Source organism: Ursus arctos, unplaced genomic scaffold, assembly GCF_023065955.2.
Source record: "Ursus arctos isolate Adak ecotype North America unplaced genomic scaffold, UrsArc2.0 scaffold_36, whole genome shotgun sequence".
Lineage (NCBI taxonomy): Eukaryota > Metazoa > Chordata > Mammalia > Carnivora > Ursidae > Ursus > Ursus arctos.
The window spans coordinates 26,752,901-26,774,435 of NW_026623050.1; the positions used below are offsets into that span (position 1 = coordinate 26,752,901).

The 21,535-nt window shown below is 41.7% G+C and overlaps 1 protein-coding gene across 19 annotated transcripts in view; it reads left to right on the plus strand.

The window, feature by feature from the left end:
- The window catches only part of TLN2 (talin 2), a 416,400-nt gene that overhangs the window by 231,980 nt on the left and 162,885 nt on the right, over nucleotides 1-21,535 (plus strand). For all 19 annotated transcript variants that reach the window (XM_057306201.1, XM_048219866.2, XM_048219865.2 and 16 more), the window contains 3 exons: nucleotides 1,554-1,681; nucleotides 17,159-17,222; nucleotides 18,263-18,367. In XM_057306201.1, the coding sequence (XP_057162184.1) occupies nucleotides 1,554-1,681; nucleotides 17,159-17,222; nucleotides 18,263-18,367 (297 nt within the window). The remainder of the gene's footprint in view (nucleotides 1-1,553; nucleotides 1,682-17,158; nucleotides 17,223-18,262; nucleotides 18,368-21,535) is intronic.

Here is a 21,535-nt window from a genome sequence, read left to right on the forward strand (position 1 = left end):
CAACATTTAATGCTCACTGAGGGTGCTGAGAAGGTAGGAAGCTCCTGGCCGTGGCTGGTGGTGAGGTGGAGCTTAGCTCAGGCTTCCTTGGCGTTTGTGACTCGCAGTTTCGAGGGGGCACTGTTGAGGGGTTCCTCACGTGTTTGGTTGTGGTGCAGGTTGACGTTCCACAAAGAGAGGAGGGCCTTTCTCTGGCCTCCCAGATTGGGACCTGGTGGCCGGTACTATCTCTGCCTGTCTTGGAGGCACTTAACGGGCTCACCGCTGCGCTAAACCTTTCTTAGCTGGTATCTTAGGATACAAGTGAATATTGGTCAGAAAATCCATATTTCTCTTTACCTGAAAGATAGTCTCTTCATAGCCTTTTATGTCTTCACCATTAACCTATTGTTGAAACTCACACAAGTCATTTAACTTCTAAGGGTTTGCAGTTTCCCAATATGTAAGATGTTGTCTTCATACCGGACAGTCCCCAGTCTTTTTTTTTTCAGCTCAAGGAAAACCTGATCTTTCTTCTTTCATTCTTTCCTTCCCTCCTTCCCTTTCCTCCCCTTCCATTCACCTACTTAGCTGCCATTAGAAGTAATGCAGGGGTCAGCAAAATGCTGCCATGGCATCACCTGTGTTTCTAAATAAAGTTTTATTGGAACACAGCTCATTTGTTTGTGTTACACATTGGTAAAACCCTTCCGTATCATGTAACTGTTTACATATTGTCTGTGGCTGTTCTTGTGTTTCAGTGGCAGAGTTCAGTAGTTGTAACAGAGACCACATGACCCACAAGGTGTAATATGTTTCCTGTGTGGCCTTTGACAGGATAAGTTTGCTAACCCCTGAGTTAGTGGGTACAAGAATGGCATGGAAGGAGGACGGTTGGGAGGCAGAAGGAAGGAAGATAGCCAGGCACTAAGAAAATGCTTGGTGGTTTAAGGCTCAGAGCCATAGCTTAGAGTATCTGTTGGAGAATGGTCTGGGGGTCATTGAACTCTAGAAAGAAAAGACAGAAGAATAGATAGCAACAGCAGTGGTGAATCAGGAACTGGGAGAAGGACTTGAGACACAGGGAGTTCCTGATTCTAGCACTGTGCATTTGTAGTTACTGTCTGTCCATCTCTCTCCCCCTGCCACCACCTTATATTACATTGGCCTTTATCTTGGGATGGTGATTGGGTTGATTTGACCTCTAGGTAATTTTTCTGTTAGCTTTAATGATTTAGGGACATAAAATGTATATTGTGAATCACAAGGATTTCACTTTGCCTGTTTATTTTTCATACTCACTTCTACCTTCCTAGATATTGAAGCTTTAGTTTTAATTCTCTGGATACTGCTGATGTTTTCTATCTAGAGGCAGTTTGGGGGAAGGACTTGTTTTCCTTCTGCCTTAATCCTACTGTGCCACAGTCACCTGCAGTGTCCTGAGTACGACCCCCTTGGCTGGCACTCTCCCCTTGCCCAGCATGGAGGGTGCTCTCAGATGCAGGAACATGTCCCTGCAGAGTGTGCGTGGTTCCCCAAGCTCCTGATGCTTTTCGTTTCCTCTTGTGTTTCAGGCTCGGGATGATATCCTAAATGGCTCCCACCCTGTCTCCTTCGAGAAAGCTTGTGAGTTTGGAGGATTTCAAGCCCAGATACAGTTTGGACCTCATGTGGAACATAAACACAAACCTGGATTCTTAGAGTAAGTAACCTTTTGGGTTTTTTTCCTCTTTTCACCTCTCCTCTTCTTTCTACTGTTTATTTTGAGCCAGCTCTGTAAAATACATGCCCTAGTTTCAGTCAGTTGTGAGGTTGTTAGCTTTGCCTCAGTTGAGTATATGATCAAATTTGTGGACCTTGGAGAAAGCAAAGAGGCCTGGAAATTCAATGTAGGAATGACTGTGACAGTTTACTGCTCCAAGTTCTGGCACAGGGTGATTCCGTGGAGACCACAGACTCTGTAGCACCCTGCCAAGACATTGTCTAGTCTGCCTTGGGATATCTCTGGAGTGGAGGAACTCAAGACCTCCATCTTCCGAAATCTCTTCCCATTAGAACATACCTTCTTCGTATTAGGCCAGGTTTTGTCATCTTTAATTTCTTTTCAAGACTCTCCTCTATTAGAACCACAGAGCATAAAAGAGCTTCATGTTCTTTATTACAATCTTAGGAATTCTTCATTGCCCTGGAAGGGTGGGGCACATATTAAGTACTTTGCTCTTGCATACATCTGGTCTTTGGTTCTCTTACAGAAATAGATGGGGTGTTTGGGGGGAGGGCTCAGTACTTGGAGATTTAAGAGGAAGCAACCCTACAGATATATCATGGCCTCACAGAACGTGGGCCTTAGTGCTGGATTTCCTAGAAATACACAACAGGACAGGCCCAGCCACGCAGAGGGTGCTTTGGTTTGAAGTGATCTTGCCCTCTGTTTTGATCAGCTCCTCCAAGAATTTTGTGTATTTCTTCTTCTGGTAACATTCCTTTACCTGTTCCCACCCCCCTACTTTTCTCTCTTCTGCTTCCTCTTAGGACGGATGAAACATACGTCCGAGCCCCCTCCACCACCACCCTCCAACAAATACTCAGAGTGTCTTGACATGATCAATGTCCTGCTGTCACCTAGAGTGCAACTTGTAGAAGCTTTGGTAGTGGGATCTGAGCTGAATGCCAGCTGGGGGCAGACGTCACTTTTCTGTAGGGTATGCCCACATGAGATGTGTTGAGTAGGGTATCGATCGCATTGTGTCCAAGTGTATTGAGGGGAGAGGTTAACATAAGTGCTTACTTGGCCCTTGACCCCACTTTCACTTTGGTGGAAAGTAACTGGGACCAGCATAGGCCCAAGAGTAAGTAGAAAATCTGACTTGTTTCCTGGTAATAGAGATGCTTGTCCAACATGGTGTTTTTCTAAACTGAGTTGTTACCAAAAAAAACCCTCTACCCTTGAGTTAATGAATCCCAAGGAGCCTTTCCAAAGTGATGCTTTGGCCTGCACTATACTGTGCAGTGACCTTGTGTCTGAGAACGGCTCTACGCATGTCCTGTCACTGACTTTGTTCTGTTTTCTCCACGTAAGTCACGTGGCCAAGTGTTCCTCAGGGCCCGTTCCTCCCCAATCAGTCTGGCTTTCTTCCTGCAGGAACCCCGGGAAGTTTGCCTTTCTCTGTTCTGTGACAGCGCAGATGGCTTACTTCCGTGGGGATTCCAAACAGTATCAGAGCATCGGTATTACTGTTACAGCATCTTCTGCAGTTTGGGGGCCTGTGGAACGCTGCATACGTACACTAAACATGCCCCTTGTCTTAATCCGTGCTAGCCAGGGTTGCACAATCGTATTCAGTCCGTTTGCTTTCTTCTGGGATTAGAGTGTGAAGCCCATGCCTCTAGTGGTGTGTGTACCCTTACTCAGATTCCAAATTAAAAGAAGCTTATGATGCCTGGTGGCATTATTTTTCCTCATGAATTTGATTTACTTTTTAATTAGACCAAATCTAGTCTAGGTAATGAGGCGTTTTCATTTAATGTAGAAGTTTAATTGTATGCATTATTGCATATATTGTACAGGTAAAACTTCCTGAGGATATTCGTCTCCTCCTAATTAAAGCAGAACGACGGGGTCACATTTCCCTGACTGCATATTGGAAATTCAGTCTGTTCAGGGACAGAATGCCGGAGCTGTCCCTGGTGACCGGCTGGGCCGTGTTTGCCAGCCCTTGTTGTCCCCCACCTCGCTTTCATAGGTTCTATCCACTGGAATGAATTAAGAGTTCAAGGAAAAAAAAGAAAAAGTAGGGAGGTTAGACTTGTCACAGAACCAGGTTGAAGATAGAGCCAGGCCAAAATATCAGCCGCCTAGCTTCTGGAGGTGCATTCACGGTACATTTCTTTTGCTTTTTTGAAAATTTGTACAGCACTTGTGCTGAAAATCTGCCTACTGTGGACATATCTGTGAGGTCTTCCACAGCCTTCTACTGACCCTATAATGCTTTCTGGACTCAGTTCCAGCTGGGTGAAAGGATTTACTTAAAACAGTGAAAATCTGAGACTAGGAAAGATTTTCAGAGTTTTCAGAGATTGGAGGATTATTAACTGTCCCCGTCTGCTCTGTGTATGGGGAAAATAGGTGTGAGGGAGACAGAAATAAAGCACAGAACCAGGGAGAGTTAGAAGCCGAGAAAACAGCCAGTTCTCCCAAATCTAATCTGATGTGCCAAAGTTGCAGTGCAGGCTATGGGACTGCTATGAATTATTTCAAGAAAGGTGGCAAAGGTATGATGCAAGAAGCAATACTGATCGAAGAATTTAGCAGAACGTAAATGTGAAGAATGCTTACCTCAAAACAGCAGCAAACAATTATAATAAAGACTAACTGCAAGCCCCTTAAAAACATGGTGGAAAACTTGAAAAAGTGATCAAAGCCTTCTGTGGATCTTACTGTTATCAAAGAAGATTAGATGCACTGATCAGCTTTAGACCTTAAATCAAGTGTAGGAGATAAAGTTGAGGCCCGCTCCAGGTGATGGGTCTAGAGTGTTCACCATAAAATTCTTTCAACATTTTGTGTGTTTGAGATTTTTCATAGTAAAATATTGGGGAAAGATTGGGGCAGCGTAAAAGAACAGAAATAGATTGTGTAACTTCCAGACCAGTGCTGGGAGGAGTGGAGAGGATATACAAACAGTGTGACCAATACAATAGGAGTTGAGCAGGGTGGATTGCGGAAACAAAGCCAGAAAAAGTATGGTACATAGAATGTATGAATAAGAGAAAGACTTCTAAATATTAGGCATCATAGCAAATAAAAGTAAATCCAACTCTTTTTTTTTTCCTAAGGTTTTATTTGAGAGAGAGGGAGGGAAAGAGTGTGCATGAGCCATGAGTGTTGGGGCGGAGGGAGGAAGAGCAGAGGGAGAGGGAGAAGCAAGCTCCCCACTGAGCAGGGAGCCCGAAGACATGGGGTGCCCTTCCAGGACCTTGGGATCATGACCTGAGCTGAAGGCAGATGCTTAACAAACTGAGCCACCCAGGCACCCCTAAATCTAACTATTAATAAAGGTTCTCATATTGTCCAGCTCTATATTTCTAAAAGACATACTTACATTTTAAAGACAGAGGAAAGTGTAAAGTAAAAGCATATAAAAAATGATGTCCCAGGAAACTAGTTAAAACGGGAGAAGCTGTTTTTAATGTCACACAAAATAGGCTGTAAGACAAAGGAACTCTAAGTAGAAACAGAGAAAGTCATGACAAAGATAGAAAGACTAATTTGCCGGGATGATAAATTATGAACCTGTATGCACCTGATATTACTTTAAAATACTTAAAGGAAAGATAGAGTATAAGAAGAATTTCAAATATGCAGATCTAGTGAAATAATTTAACATACTTTCCTCAGTGATAAGTAGAACAAGATGAAAATAAAGAAAATATTTTAGTCAAGAGAAAGTAATGAAATAGAAATCGCAGAATCAACACAACCCAAAGCTGCTGCTTTGGAAAATTAATATGTAAATCTCTGGTAAGTTTGATCAAGAAAAAAGCAGAAGTAGAAAAAGGCAACAAGTAAACATTATGGGTAATGAAAACGGGACAGAACTTCAGATAAAGAGATTTTAAAAATCATAAGAGAATGAAATGAAAGCTTGAAGCCAAAAAAATTGGAAGTAGGCACAAAATGGGTGATGAGAAAATCTGAGTAGATCTCTAATCTTGAAAGAAATTGCCTTATCAGTTTTTAAAGTAAACCCCAGAAAATTAACAAATGAAACCGAGGCCCAAGTTATTTTAGAGAATAGAAAGAAAGAAAATTCAGGGGCGCCTGGGTGGCACAGCGGTTAAGCGTCTGCCTTCAGCTCAGGGTGTGATCCCGGCGTTCTGGGATCGAGCCCCACATCAGACTCCTCCGCTGGGAGCCTGCTTCTTCCTCTCCCACTCCCCCTGCTTGTGTTCCCTCGCTCACTGGTTGTCTCTGTCAAATAAATAAAATCTTAAAAAAAAAAATTCAAAACATCTCACCTTAATTTGGAACTGCAAAGTCACATACCAAACCTGAAATTAGACCATGGAGAACATTTAAACTGAACACAGAGATGCCCTCCCCAAAGTTAATAAAACATTAACAGAGTCTAACATGACGTGTATTTAGATGTAACTGCAGGTTACAACTAGTTTCTTCTAGGGATGTAACGTTTATTGAACAATTCATGGCATGCCTTGTGGGCACTGGGGATAGAGCAATATAAAAACATAAACATTTCTGCCCTTGGGGAGCCTACGTTCTAGTGCAGAGAGGCAGATAATAAGTAAAATACAACATAAGGAAAGAAAAAGATGAATAATTTCAGGATTAGAAAACTGGGACTGTCCCTGTTTGCAGGTGATAGGATTCTATGCAAATATAATCCACTCAATCTACAGAGAAACTTCTTAGAGCGAATAAGAGTCAAGTCCCTGGAAAAGAGATAAATATTTAACTGCTTTTCACCACCTGGGTCCGAACAATCCTATTCATACTCACCTACAGGGATATATATATATATATATATTATATAATTACAATTATGTAATCTATGTAATGCTCATGAGGAACATAAATGAAGGTTTGGATCAATGAAGCGGTTATGTTAATATATAGGAAGGCTGAATGTCACTAAAGCAATTCATATTTGTCTGTAAATTCAGTTCAATTCGAATCAAAATCCCACCTATCAAGTAGTGGGAAAAACTAAATTTAAAATGTATATGTACCTCTTGACCCCCTTAACCTATTTTACTTACCCCCCAACCCATCCCCTCTCTGGTAACCAACAGTTTGTTTCCTGCATCTTTGAATCTTTGTTTTGTTTTTTCAATTTTTTACTTTTTTCGATTTTTTATATTTCACATGTAAGTGAAAGCATATGGTATTTGTCTTTCTCTGACTTAATTATAATACCTTCTAGATCCATCCATGTTGTTGCAAATAGGAAGAGTTCATTCTTTTTCTATGGCTGAATAATATTCCATTGTATATGTATATATACATCACATCTTCTCGAACCTTTCATCTTCGATGGATACTTGGGTTGCTTCTGTATCTTGACTCTTGTAAATACTGCAGTGAACACAGAGGCGCATATATCTCTTTGAATTGATATTTTTGTTTTCTTCCATTAAATACCCAGAAGTAGAATTGTTGAATTGGAATAGGTGAAGGGGATTAAAGATACACAAACTTTTAGTTACAAAGTAAATAAGTCATGGGAATGTAATGGACAGCATAGGGAATACAGTCAATAACATTGTAATAACTTTGGTGACAGATGGTCTTATTGTGGGGGTCATTGTGTGATGTATAAAAACATCAAATCACTAGATGTGTATCTGAAACTAAAAGGATATTGTATGTTAATTAATACTTCAGTAAATAAAAACTTAGAATATAATATGTATATTTCAATAAGACTGTTACAAAATTAATACGCATGAGTCAGGACTCAAGAATGACCAAGGCTAGTTGAAGGACTCACACAAATACCCAATTTCTTATAAGCTATAGTAATTAAAATATTACCGATGCTGGGTGATAAGAGTTCTAAAGGTTGATAAACCTCTTTATTAAAATTAAAATAATAGACAAAATATATAACCAAATTAAGAGTGAAGCTCCAGAGTCTGGAAGAAGAAATTTGCATGTTTGCAACACGTACCACGAAGAACAAACTAATATCCAGAAATTATTAAAAAGAAAAAAAAGGGGGGGGAGCACCTGGGTGCCTCAGTCCATTAAGTGACTGATTCTTGATTTCAGCTCAGGTCATGATCTTAGGGTCATGAGTTCGAGCTCTGCACTGGGCATGGAGCCTGCTTAAGATTTTCCCTCTCCCTGTGCCCCTCTCCACCTCCTTCCCCACTCCATGTACATACGCAGGAGTGCTAGCGTGCTGTCCCTCAAAAATAGATAATTTAAAAAAATATCACCCAGGATAGCAACAGGTACTTTAGAAAAGAGGAAATTCAACTGACTTATAAAGACACGGAAAAATATTCAGCCTTAGAAGTAAACCAAATACAAAATCAATAAGAATATAGCATTTCTTGTCTATTTGATGGGCACAAACTTTAATGTTTGAAAACATCAAAGTACTTTACCGAGGAAACAAGACATTTCAGAAAATGAATCCACTGAATTCAAAAATACAGGGAGAAGCAGAATATGTTTATAGGTGCAAGGAGAAGTAGGAACATAATCAAATTTGCATGGAAACGACAAGAAAGTGAGTACAGTTAGGGAGAGAAAGAAGGGTGGTGTGGGACTTCAGCTAAATCTGTAATCTCTGTTTCTTTAAAAACAGGCAGCGATCATAAAGCAAATATGACAGTATGATGTATTTCCAGTGTCTCCACGATTAACAATTATTTAAAAACAGTGCACGTGGTCTATGTGAGGTGATACAAGCTTGTATTCACTGAGGCTGGCTCTCTAATCTGGCAAAGCCAAAATTAACAGGCCTTGAAGTTCAGATAACAGGTGTTCGTGGCTCTGGCTGCTGCAGGGGGAGATGGCCCGGTGGTTGGGTGCAGGCAGGTGGGGAGCAGGCTGAGAACCCCTCTCAGCCTTGCTGACCACAGCCCCTTCTCTTTTCGGCATGTGCCTTGGATGTATCCTACTGAGAAAACAAAGCAACCTGATCTATGAATCTCTGTTGAGGAATTCAGAGTGGACTTGGAAGTTTTTCACCACAAACTCCACGTAATCCTCTTGTCAACAAGCAAAGCTTTTGACACAGTAGGAGGCCTCGAGTCAGTTTTTCCCTTGGCGTTTATTCAGACGCCTATTTGGAGTTAGTCTTTGGAGTAATTTGGCTGTAGTTCATATTTTCAAACTCATGGAGAAGGAGGCAGTTCAGCTTGTGTTTTTCATCAGCTCTGCCTCACCTCCTATTTCTCACCACCACCACCCACCAGTTTATTACTTGCTTCTGTCCTGAGCACCTGACAGCCGAGGGCTCTCCCATTAGAGGAGGCTGTGACCGTCCAGCGGTGCCTTCATCCCCCCCACCCCCCAGCAGCACCCTCCTAAAGTTGGTGCCTACCTCTCTAACTGCTTTCAAACTCCAGAACTTTAAAACCCGGCACCACTGAATTGATCTAGCCCCAAGCTGCCTCTGAGCCTCTGCACGGGTTCCTGTCCTCAGACCAAAGGGCACTGGGATTGGTTTGGGAGCCCAGAACCGCCATGTGGCTGAGGTTTCCCCGAGCTTCCCCCGTGCCATCTTCACTCTCCACTTCTTCCCACCCTAAGTGTTTCCCAGCTCGACAGATGCTTCCTTCCTCCCACATCGTCACTGCAGTTAGCCAGGACTTCACCAGTACCCTCAGTCGTACAGGTATGTTCATCTTTGAGTCTGGCTTCTAATTCCGGTGTGTCTGAATCCATCACTTGAGTTTCCAGCCCAGTGTGTTAGCAGTTCTCCAACTCCAGCATACATCAGACTCCTCTAGAGAGTGTGTTTACACTGCGGGGCCTCACTTCCAGAGTCTCTCTCATTCCGCTGGTCTGGGACGAGGGCTGAGGCTTGGCGCTTCTGACACGTTCTCAGGTGGTGCTAATGCTGCTGGTCCTGGGACCAGGCTTTGAGAACCATATGTGGCATCAAATTTGGGACGTTACTGTTGGTCATTTGGTGATTAACCGTGAAGGCTGGACTCAGAGAATCTGGGTGTTCCAGTGTCCTGTGCGTGGGACTGTCCCTGCTGTACCTCCCCACCTTCCCTCCCCTCCAGGCCTCCACCCTTGGTGGGTGAACACCAGCTCAGAGAAGTGGGGGCTTGCCTGTGGACATGTCCTAGCAGCAGCTCTGGGACAGATGAGAAGCAGCTCACGTTTCCCAAAATCATAGCTGACTCTCATATGCTTGTACGCTTACAGCCAGACCACAGAACATCTTGAGCACGCCTCTTTTGGAATTACTTGAAGAAGCAGCTTTAATTTTATATAAGAAAATGAGGTTTTGTGAACACCTAGATTTGAATCTAGACCCTGCTCCCCCACATGTGTTGAGTTCCCCTTCTTTTACTCAGTGGCTTCTGGACATTTCTAAAAAACTGCAACTCCAACGGTAATTTTTACCATTATCTGCATATTTCTCTTATTTGTCTCAAAGTTCTGAAGTACTGATCACATATTATGTCTTTTGACTAACGGTAGCTTGGAGGGACCAGAGAGGGACCTAGCTGGAGCATGGTCTCTGGAGACCACAGATGAGGCTTAAGTTGTTGGCTGTGATTGTGGCAATATGACGTCACTGAACCTCATGTTCCATGTATAGAACGGGATATTTTCTTCCATGGGCTTTTGTCAGAATTTAATTAATCTACTTATACTTGTAAAGCACCTGGAACAGTGTTCGAATTTCAATAAACAACAGCTGTTGATAGAAACCCTCTATCAACATGGTTTAGACTGTGGATAACCCACAAAGACATTTAAAGTACAGAATCTAAGGGGCACCTGGGTGGCTCAGTCAGCTGAGTGGCCGACTCTTGATTTAGGCTCAGGTCGTGATCTCGGGGCCCTGGGGTGGAGCCCTGCATTGGGCTCCCTGCTCAGCGGGAAGTCTGCTTCAGGATTCTCTCCCCCAAGTGCTCGCTCACACACGCACATGCTCACATGCACACTCACTATCTCAAATAAATCTTAAAAAAAGTAAAATACAGAATCTATGATAGCTACCTCTGTGAAACCCTATAATTAAACTTTCAGCTTATACATTTGCTTGCTAATCTTTTGATGAAAGACCCAAGTGTTTTCTTGGTATGGATCCCCGGGTTGGGGTTCTGTATTTTCCTTGTAGGAACCACATCATCTAGGAGCGAGTTTAAAGACAATCCTGGAGCAATCGGAGGATGAACTGTTTTTAGAGTTTCGTGATTTTTTTTTCTTTTTAGTATTTTACAGTTGTCTCACGTCTAACAACTTTTGGAAATATTTACCTTTCTTAAGCATTCAGTAGCTTTCTTTTTTGTACCATGTTAGCAGTTTATGGGCTCTGTTGGTTTATGACGTTATCATGTGACGTCCAGCCAGCAGTAAATACAGCTGACTTGGCCAGAGCAGAAGTGGGGCTGCTGAGGGAAGAACCATCTGCTGGCTGCACGCTTCCAACCTCCCATGGGTCTTTGGGTAGAAGAAGAGCTTGGACTAGCCCCCCCCCCCCCCCCCGGCCCAGCGATGTGGAGGATCTATCATTAACGCACTCAGAAAAGGTGTCCTTTAGGGGCGCCTGGTGGCACAGCGGTTAGGCGCCTGCCTTCGGCTCAGGGCGTGATCCCGGCGTTGTGGGATCGAGCCCCACGTCAGGCTCTTCAGCTGTGAGCCTGCTTCTTCCTCTCCTGCTCCCCCTGCTTGTGTTCTCTCTCTCACTGGCTGTCTCTATCTCTGTCAAGTGAATAAATAAAATCTTAAAGAAAAGGTGTCCTTTAAAAGGCCAGTGGTAGGATTTAGTGGAGGAGCCGCCTGCCCTTTTCAAGTGGGAATACCGAAGGAGGCAGTGGGAGGGACTTTGCTTGGCCAGAGCTTGCTTAATTAAGAGAATAATTTCCAATCAGGTTTGACAGTCTGACCCCTTTTCTCAAAGAAGGCTGACGGATCTCACTTGTATTCATGTCCCGGATGCTTCGGAGCCTCCCAAGCTCAGGGTTGGTAATCCAGACAACAACCGAGCTGGGAGTGCTGGCTGGCTGGCTGGCAGGCGGTGAGGACAGGCTGCCTGCTCTTTGCAGCTTCATGCTGACTCTGTGCACTTCGCCGATTGGGGAGAAATACAGGCCACACGTGGGCACACACACACTTCATATTTTAAAATACCTGACAGCAGACTCCCAGATCCACTCGTGTGACGTCAAGGGTAACACCTCTAGTGCGAGCTTCGGGAAGTTGTTCTCTGTACCTCCTGAAGAATGGGAGGGTTGGTTGGCAGAGTTGGGGTGGAAGGCGGCTTGGTGCCACACACAACTTTCTTTGCCATTAATGCCCAGCATTGTCTGCCCTGCCTGGCCTCTGGACCCTGCCCTCCGTCATTCTTCTAGTAACATTCGTTGTTGTGAGGGGTTTGGCATGGGTCCCTTTGTGGATGCTTTTGGTTCCCTTAGCCAGGTCCCCCTTGGGTGGCAGCAGTGTCCTGAGGCCCACTCGTGACACTTTTTCTTGAGATCGTTTTCAGTGTGCTTTTGGGGAAAACCCGAAACATCTGTGTTGTTAGGTGGGTCTGCTCTTGCCCTGGGAGGTCGGAGGCTCCTGGCACTAACAAGTCCTTTGACCTCAGCTAAGTTACTTTACTTCTCTGTGACTCAGCTTTGTGTGTGTGTATGTGTGTGACATTGGTGCCTTCCAGTGACCAGTCACATTTGTGTCTGTGAAGTTGCTTAATGATAGTTACAACATGCAATGGGCTACTGCTGCTTGGATATTTCTTAGACCCTACACTTGCTGACCCTTGAGAAATCCACATTGTTCTGCTACTAGATCCCTGAAATTCCAGAAAGTGTGCTTAACCTTTGTCAATGAAAGTAGTTTGCACGTTGACCAGAATTCATTATTCAAGTGTTAATGTAGCCAGAATCTGGCCTCACTCTACATCCCCTCTACTTTTTTGCTGAAGCATTTTAAAGCAAATTCCAGGCAGCATATTATTTCATCTCTAAGTACTTAGGTATGTTTTTCTGACAACATTTTTTTTAAATTTCTAAACCTGTACAACCGCAAATCTGTCCTAACACCTAACAAAATTAACAATAATTCTGTGACACCATCTAATAACCAGTCTTTGTGAAATTTCCCCCCATGTCTCAAAAATATTTTTACTTAATATCAGGATTTAAGCAAGACCTACAAATTTTATTCGGTTCAAAGAGGATTTTCTTTTTAAAGATTTTTTATTTATTTATTTGACAGAAAGAGAGAGACAGCCAGTGAGAGAGGGAACACAAGCAGGGGGAGTGGGAGAGGAAGAAGCAGGTTCCCAGCAGAGGAGCCTGATGTGGGGCTCGATCCCAGAACGCCGGGATCACGCCCTGAGCCGAAGGCAGACGCTTAACGACTGCGCCACCCAGGCGCCCCAGTAGTTATTTTCTTAGGGAAAAAAATGCTTTTTTTTTTCCTTAAAGATTTTATTTATTTGAGAGATAGAAGAGAGAGAACATGAGCAAGGATGGGGCAGAGGGAGGGGGAGAAGCAGACTCTTCGCTGAGCAGGGAGCCGAATGCAGGGCTCAATCCCAAGACCTTGGGATCATGACCTGAGCTGAAGGCAGACGTTTAACGACTGTACCACCCAGGCGCCCCCAAAGAGGTTTTTTTTAAGAAAAGTTTTATTGAGATGCAGTGCACATACCATATAATTTACCTGTTTACAATGTACAATTCAGTGTTTTTTAGTGTATTTACAAGATTGTGCAGCCATCACACAATCTAATTTTGGAGCACGTCTATCCCTCCTGATAATAAGCCTCGTGTCTATTAGCAGCCACTCCTCAGTAACCCCACGCCCATCCCTAGCCTCTGCAAGTGCTGATCCTTCCTACCTCTCTAGATTTGCTTATTCCGGACGTTTCCTATAAGTGGAATCATACAGTTTGTGGTCTCTTTGGATGGGCTTCCTTCACTTAGCACAGTGTTTGCATGCTGGAGTTTATATGGTACATCTTCCCTTCTCATTGCTGAGTAATGTCGTGTTGTATGGATCAGCTACTTGTGACTTACCCATTCATCAGTTGATTGGACATTTGAGGTTGTCTCTACCTTTTGGCTATTAGGAGTACTCCTGTGAACATTCACTTACATTTTCCCTGGTTACATGCCTAGGAGTAGACTTGCTGTTTAATATTTTAAGGAACTACCAGGTTGTTTTCAACAGCAGCTATACCATTTTATATTCCCACTTGTTCATCTTTTTTATTGTAACCACCTTAGTGGGTGTGTGCTATCATATTGTAATTTTCTTTTAAATTCCGTGATGGCTACTGAAGTTCAGCATATTTTCATGTGCTTTTGGCCAATTGTATATCTTCTTCGGAAAAATGTTTTAGCAGATCCCCTCCCCATTTTTTAACTGGCTTGTCTTTTCGTTGTTAAGTTGTGGAAGTTCTTATGTATTCAGAATACAGGTTCCTTGTCAGATACTTAATTTGCAACATTTTCTCCCATTCTATGGGCTGCTTCTTCACTTTCTTGGTGGTGTCACTTGGCGTTCCAAATTTTTTATTCTGATGTAGTCCTACTTATTTTTTCTTTCGCTGTGTGTGCTTTTGGTATTGTATCTTAAGTGTTGCCCTGACTCAAGGTCATAAAGGTTTATTCCTGTATTCTAAAAGTTTTACAGTTTTAGCTTAAATGTAGGTAGGTCTCTGATCCATTTTGAGTTAATTTTTGCATTTGGTATGAAGTAGAGGGTCCAACTTCATTGTTTTGCTCATGGATATCCAGTTGTCTCAGCACCATTTCTTAAAAAGACTATTCTTTTCCCATTGAAAATCCATTTCCCTTTTGCTGAAAATCAACTGGCTGTAAAAGTAAAGGTTAATTTCTAGGCTCTTGATTCTATTCCATTGGCCTGTCTATTCTTATATCTGTTCTCCACTGTTTTTATCACTGTAGCTTTGTACCAAATATGTTTTTTGGAACTCTTTTAACGTGTTACTGTGTCCTCTTTTTCACCTCTACCACCAAGCCATTTATTTGTGAGGGACCTGATTTATTTTTACAGAATTGCCGTAGTTGGCATTGGGCTGATTGTATCCTGGTGGTGTCACTTTCCATGTTCTTCTATCTCTCTTTTTGTAAACTAATATTTATATCTGGCATCTTAATTAAATTCAGGTTAAATTACATATTATTCTTTATTGCCAAGAATACTTCCTGGATAGTGCTGTAACTTCCTATTGCATCAGTTAGGAGGCATGTGTTGTCTGGTTATCCCACTTTTATTAATGATAAAATTGATTAAGTGGGTTTGAATCAGAATGAACTATCTACTATAAAGTTCTCCATTAACTTGTCACTTGTTGGTTTTAGCAGCCACTCCGGGGTGTTTTGTTCTATTGCTCATTTCATTAGGAGCTATAAAATGATGATTTTTGAACTCCTTTTATTCCTTCTTTTTTTATTATTTAATAATATTTTTATTATATTATGTTAGTCACCATACAGTACATCCCTATTTTTGATGTAGTGTTCCATGATTCATTGTTTGCGTATAACACCCAGTGCACCATGCAATACGTGCCCTCCGTACTACCCATCACCAACCTGTCCCCCCCTCCCCCCACTGAAGCCCTCGGTTTGTTTCCCAGAGTCCATAGTCTCTCATGGTTCATTCCCCCTTCTGTTTACCTTCCCTTTCTTCTCCTACTGATCTTCCTGCTTCTTACGTTCCATAAATGAGTGAAACCATACGATAATTGTCTTTCTCTGCTTGACTTATTCCTTTTATTCCTTCTGTGTTTATCAGTTTTCAGTAGGAGTTAAGGTGACCCGTGATTATTTTAAAGGATCTTTAGGGGATTTTACATATCTTTGCTTTTACCCATTGTGGTCGTCATCCTGTCTCACCCTCTCATTGTCCCATCACATGAAATTAACTGTTTGATGTGTAGGATTTGCTTGGAAATAATACAGTGCAGGGGATGGGGTGAAGGAGTAGATGAGCCAGGAATGGCTGTGAATTAAAATTGTTGCCCTGGGTGGTGGGTTCATTATAATTGTTCTTTCTTTTCCTTTGTTTAAGGTTTTAAAGAATCATCCTGTTATTGGCCAGTGGTTACCCCTTGATGTCAGTCCAGTGTCATTTCGATAACTTCTTTGATCTCAAGCATAAGAAGCCCCAAGAGTGTTTAATATATTTCCTGCCCTGGAGTTAGAATCAGTCACTTCTCCAGGGATCCCTGATTCCTTTTAGTGGGAAATAGTGTTTGGAGGCTACCTGATCGAGGCCCTGGCAATGCCACCGGATGGTCCTTGCCCTCAGCTTCCTCAGTGGACACACTAAAAAATGTTTTCCAGAAAAAGAATGAATCAGAGATTCAGATCAGTATTTCCAATTCAAGGACTACAGGGTTTTCATTTAACTTTTTGTTTTGTTTTAATCTATTTGATGCTAAAAAGTTTGGTTTCTAACAGCTAACATAATTACTCATTTATTGTATCCTAATTATATATGATATCCTACTTCCATATAATGTAATACCCTAATTTTGTAGTGTATGTGTATTTGTGTTTGGAGGGGAGAGGGTATTGTTTTAAAATAATGTTATCAATATTTAATGTCTTCTCTGGTTCATTTTATCTTTAATACATATCTCGCTAGGGATGTATAGTCAAAAGACTGTTTTTCAAAGTTATTTGAAATCATTTTTCTTCCTGTGGTTATGCTATCAACTTGATATACTGTTAATTTCATTTGTTTCAGTTTGCTTTAGATTTGTAGGTGTTGGATTTTTCCCCTCTTTGTAATTTCAAGTGGTTCTACAGTGATAAGTAGTACAAGGGGTATCCAGAGGTTTCGTTTCCATCTTTGTTCCCTTCGCCCTGTTTCCCTTCTTCCCGTAGAGAATCATTTTAATTAGTACTAGATATATGCTTGTATTGTTTTAAAAATGCGTATGTTTTTAAAAGGTTTTCTTATTATTTTAGAGAGAACTAGTGCACGTGGAAGAGTAAGGGGAGGGACCGAGGGAGAGAATCTAAGCAGAGTCCCCAGTGAGCACAGAGCCCGACGCAGGGCTCAGTCTCACGACCCATGAGATCATGACCTGAGCTGAAACCAAGAATCAGATGTTTTAACCAACTGAACCACCCTGGCACCCTAGAAATATGTATTAACCAAAATAAAAAACACCTTCCTCCCTTTATCATAAAGGATAGCATACTGTGCACTCTTGCACCCTTTGCTTTGGTACTTTACAATGTGTCATGGAAATTCTTTAACCGTGTTAGTTTGATCCTTCGTATCGATAAGACTGGTTTTATATTTGTGCCCTATTTAAGTGTGTTATGCAATTTGGCAGTCTGTTCTAAATTGTGCCATAAAATACTGACAGGAAGAGTTAATGACTTCAGTGAGTTGTACAAAAAAGTCTCTCTTCTTTCCTTCTCATCATAGAATAAATGGCTTATTATTATTTTTTGTTCTCTCTCTCAGTCTAAAGGAATTCCTGCCCAAAGAATACATCAAGCAGAGAGGAGCTGAAAAGAAAATATTTCAGGTATTGGAAATGTACAGAACTTCATTATTCTCCTCGAGGGCTCCCTAGCCTCATCTATTAGTATGAGAGGGGCCTCTGCATGTGCTAGTTTAGTACTCCATACATGTGCTCTGCTTACATAGTAAGTGATTAGTGACTCAAGAGTAAAGAAGCTGACAGTTCTCCTTTGGGCAGATTTAGTATCTTAATCCATACCTTCTTGCTAAAGGTTACTTAGTCCTTCTGAGAAAAATGTGCATACATTTAATTTCAAAGGCATTATCTTGATAGTGTTGAAACAAGGTGATTTGCTATTAAAATGCACTGAAGAAGCAGCTGCAAGTAGCTTCTTTGTCCTGATATTTGTTTTTTGAAGCTTAGAATTTGGAAACTGGTGTCTTTTTAAAATTCAGGGTTTTTTCCCTAAACATCAGAGAGTTTTCTCTTTCAGGCAAGCAGAAAAGAAAAAAAAAAAAAAGCCCTATCATCAACTTTGCCATAAAACAATCACTCTAGTGAATCCAAAATATTAAAGTCTTCTTCGGTATTGAAATGTAAATGTAAGTTGAAGTAGAAATTTTGTGTGTATCAAATGCACACGGCTTGTTTCCAGGCACTCTGACGTGCAGGCATTTATATGTCCTGCTCTTTGGAAAACCATATATTTTGGGTGGATGTTAGAAGGATACGTCTCCTGGAGAACATTATTTTTGCTCTCATGGAAAGCGTTGGTTCTGAACCTTTGGGGGTATGGAGTTCTTCCAAAAGTGGATTACACTTTGGACCCTGGTCTGCCATTCTACACAGTTGAATTATTGCCTGTAGGTGTAAAATCTCTAGGGAGTTTGGGCTCCAGCTTCTGTTAAGAAGCCCTGCATTCGAGCTTTCTCTGTGCTCTGACCCTCGGTCGGCTGGTACATGTGTCACAGAGGGGTCTCCAACACAAATGTCCATGACTGATCATTCATAGCAACTGTATGTGCCATATGTCATAACCAGCTCTACCAAGTCCGCGTGCTGGCAGATCTTTAATAACTGGTCCTTGCTGCTGTCACTTGTAGGAGCATAAGAACTGTGGAGAGATGAGCGAAATAGAAGCCAAGGTCAAGTATGTCAAACTCGCCCGATCCCTCCGAACGTATGGCGTGTCCTTTTTCCTGGTGAAGGTAAGTTGGGCGGGGTGCAGGGCGCACAGGGTGTTTGCTGTCAAGCTTGCTTTGTTGCCCCAAGACCCCTAGCATTTGCAGAGGTAGCATCTGTTCGGTGGTCACCTGAGTTAAGCCCATGGGACAGACACGAAGCATGTAAGTTATAAGGCTAGTGAGTGAGCCTGGCTGCCTGTGGGCCTCCAGGCACTCGTGTCTTGGCGTGGCACAGTCGCTGCTATAAAGTCACCGAAGGAGTGCATTCATGTCTACTTGTTATCACTTTTCCTCCGAAAATGTTTCACTTGAGATTACTAAGAGTGCCCTGGACTAAGTGAAGGCTGTTGATCACTGCATACCAAATCGAATTAATGTAGTAAATACCATACTTACTTTGTATAGTTTCAGGTGGGCTTTGGGGTTTTCTGTGGCCTTCAGATCTGATTTCATGGGAATTGTTTGCCTTCTCTTTGAAATTCAAGACTGAGGCCCTTGATGGGTGTGTTCTTAGGTGGACTGATAAGCTCTCTCATTAGCTTCTTTCCTTTGTGCAGCTTGACCTCCCAGACTCTATTTTAGTCATCTCACTAATAGGTTTCATTGATTTCCACTTGTTTTGCTGTGACTCTTGGCTCCCTGCCTCTTGCCCTTGGCCCTGGAAGAAAACTTCACCATGTGAAGTTTCTCATGTTGCTTAAAGCAGAGGAGAGTGTTACCAACTGTGCTGCAGCTGCCTACAGGGACAGAAGTCCCAAGGCCAGAGTCAGGGTGCTTTAAGAAGCTTGTTTTCCCAACTGCTGAAGAGACCTAGAGAAGAAGAAAGTTACACTGTCCTCTAGGATGTTGGGGGGTAGAGATGCTTTTCTTGACTCTACTCACTGAAGAAAGCTGCCTCATTTGGGGTGAGGAACAACAAAGATGTTACACTGAAGAAGGGGATACACTTCATGATGAGTGACTTAAACCAGACAGCTCTTGGTTTTACACCCGAAAATGCTGCAGCCCTTGCAAATGATGAAAGCATAGGCGAATCACTTTGGTTTTCAGAAAAATCATTTAGAAGTTGAATTTTTTTCATATTTAGTGTGAGTTTTAAACGATCAGTGAATTTTTGAATGGGGTGCTACCTTGTAGGTACAAATGACTCCATTTCCCTGGAATGGTTCTGCTGCCTTAGCTGAGGTGATCCCATCTGAGCTGTAGTCACCTGCTTCCATCATCCCAGCTCCCCACCCCTACCATGAGCAGATGGCGAGATCTGCTTGTTTAAGAAGAAAAAGCTGCTTTTCATTTATTATTCTGAAGAACAGTTGATAGCAGATGAGTTCCAATACCTCATAGGGACAAAGATGAAACAAATTTTGAGCATGCCCAATGCTTTGGTCTCTGTACCCATTCTTTCTTGAGTTTTTCAATAGTCCTTTATGTATGAAATTCATCTCTTGTAATCGTATTGTTTCCATTAATACCATCACACTTGATACAGTCAGTTTCAGGGATGTGCATATAGGTTAATAAATGTAGGAAGCAGGGGGGCGCCTGGGTGGCGCAGTCGTTAAGCGCCTGCCTTCGGCTCAGGGCGTGATCCCAGAGTTCTGGGATCGAGCCCCACATCAGGCTTCTCCGCTAGGAGCCTGCTTCTTCCTCTCCCACTCCCCCTGCTTGTGTTCCCTCTCTCGCTGGCTGTCTCTCTCTGTCAAATAAATAAATAATCTTAAAAAAAAAAATAAATAAAGGTAGGAAGCAGCACACAGAAAACTACATGTAATTAGGAAGAGCACTTGAACATCAGGGTCCAGAAAAAATAAAATGTTCTCCAAGGCTAATTTAGGGTCTTAGAAAAATTGGTCTACAGTTAGTAGAATAATTTGAGGTAGAACACAAATCCTCTGGTTATGGCAAGGTCTTGGTAGATTTCGTTAAATGAAAACTTCTTCTACAAAAGTATTTAAGGCAAAATAAGAAAGTAAGGAAATTTCTTCCCTTCCTCCCTCTCTCCCTTCCTTTCTCCTTTTCTTCTTTTCATGTCTTTATTTTTTAACTTACATGCCTTTGAAGAAAGGCCAGGACTAACTTTCACATACATGTTAGGTATTCAGATTTTGGTTTTCTTCAGTTTTATTTTTTGTCACTTTACGAAAGTGAGCACAACTGCTCACTTTAATTTTTTGCTCCATGGTCTTACATCATTTTATTTTAGAATTTATTTTGATAGGGGCACCTGGCTGGCTCATTCGGTTGAGCATCTGACTCTTGACCTCAGCTCAGGTTGTGATCTCAGGGTTATGAGATTGAGCTCCTTGCTGGGCTAGAGCCTGCTTAGGATTCTCTCTCTCCCTCTGCCTCACCCCCTCCACTCATGCGCACATATGCTCTCTCTCTCAAAAACGAAAATTGATTTTGATAAATAGTTTGCCTGACTGCAGTTTGCCATATTTTCAAAGTAGTACAATGAGAATTCAGGAGTAATTTAATACTATGGATTAATGAACCTCATAAATCAGATCAGTAGGTCAAGTAAGATGGCCTCATATACAGTGAACTATCTGGAAAAGAAAGAAAACAATTCCATTTACAATAGTATCAAAAACAATAAATTACTTAGGAATAAATTTAACCAAGGAAGTGAAAGATCTATAAACCAAAAACTTTAAGACACTAGTGAAAGAAATTAAAGACGATACAAATAAATGGAAAGATATCCCATGTTCATGGATTGGAAGAGTTAATTTTAAATAGTCCATTCACTTAGCATAATTTTCAGCCTACAGATCTCTGTACATGCTATAACGATATATAGTCATTTTAACTTTTAGATTTATTTTTAATTTGAGTAAGTTGGTCAAGTAAATGTACAAGACATATGTCAACAACATGAAATAACATTTGTGTGTATAGGTAAGTGCAACCATTTAGAATATAGGATGAAATAGATCCTATGCAGAATAGCAGACACACACAAAAATTGTATGGCTAAGGGATAACAAGTTTTTTAAAGGCATAAATAACAGATTTCCCTAGAATCCCAACCTAAACATACCATTTAATTGTGAAGGAATTTCATTGGCATCATTTAGGAAGTTAAAAGTGAGTGGTTCTAGTTTCTCATTCACTACTTGTGTAGTCTATTAGAAATTTAAGTAAGTCAAGGAAATTATAATTTATGAAACATTTAGATATTGATATTGA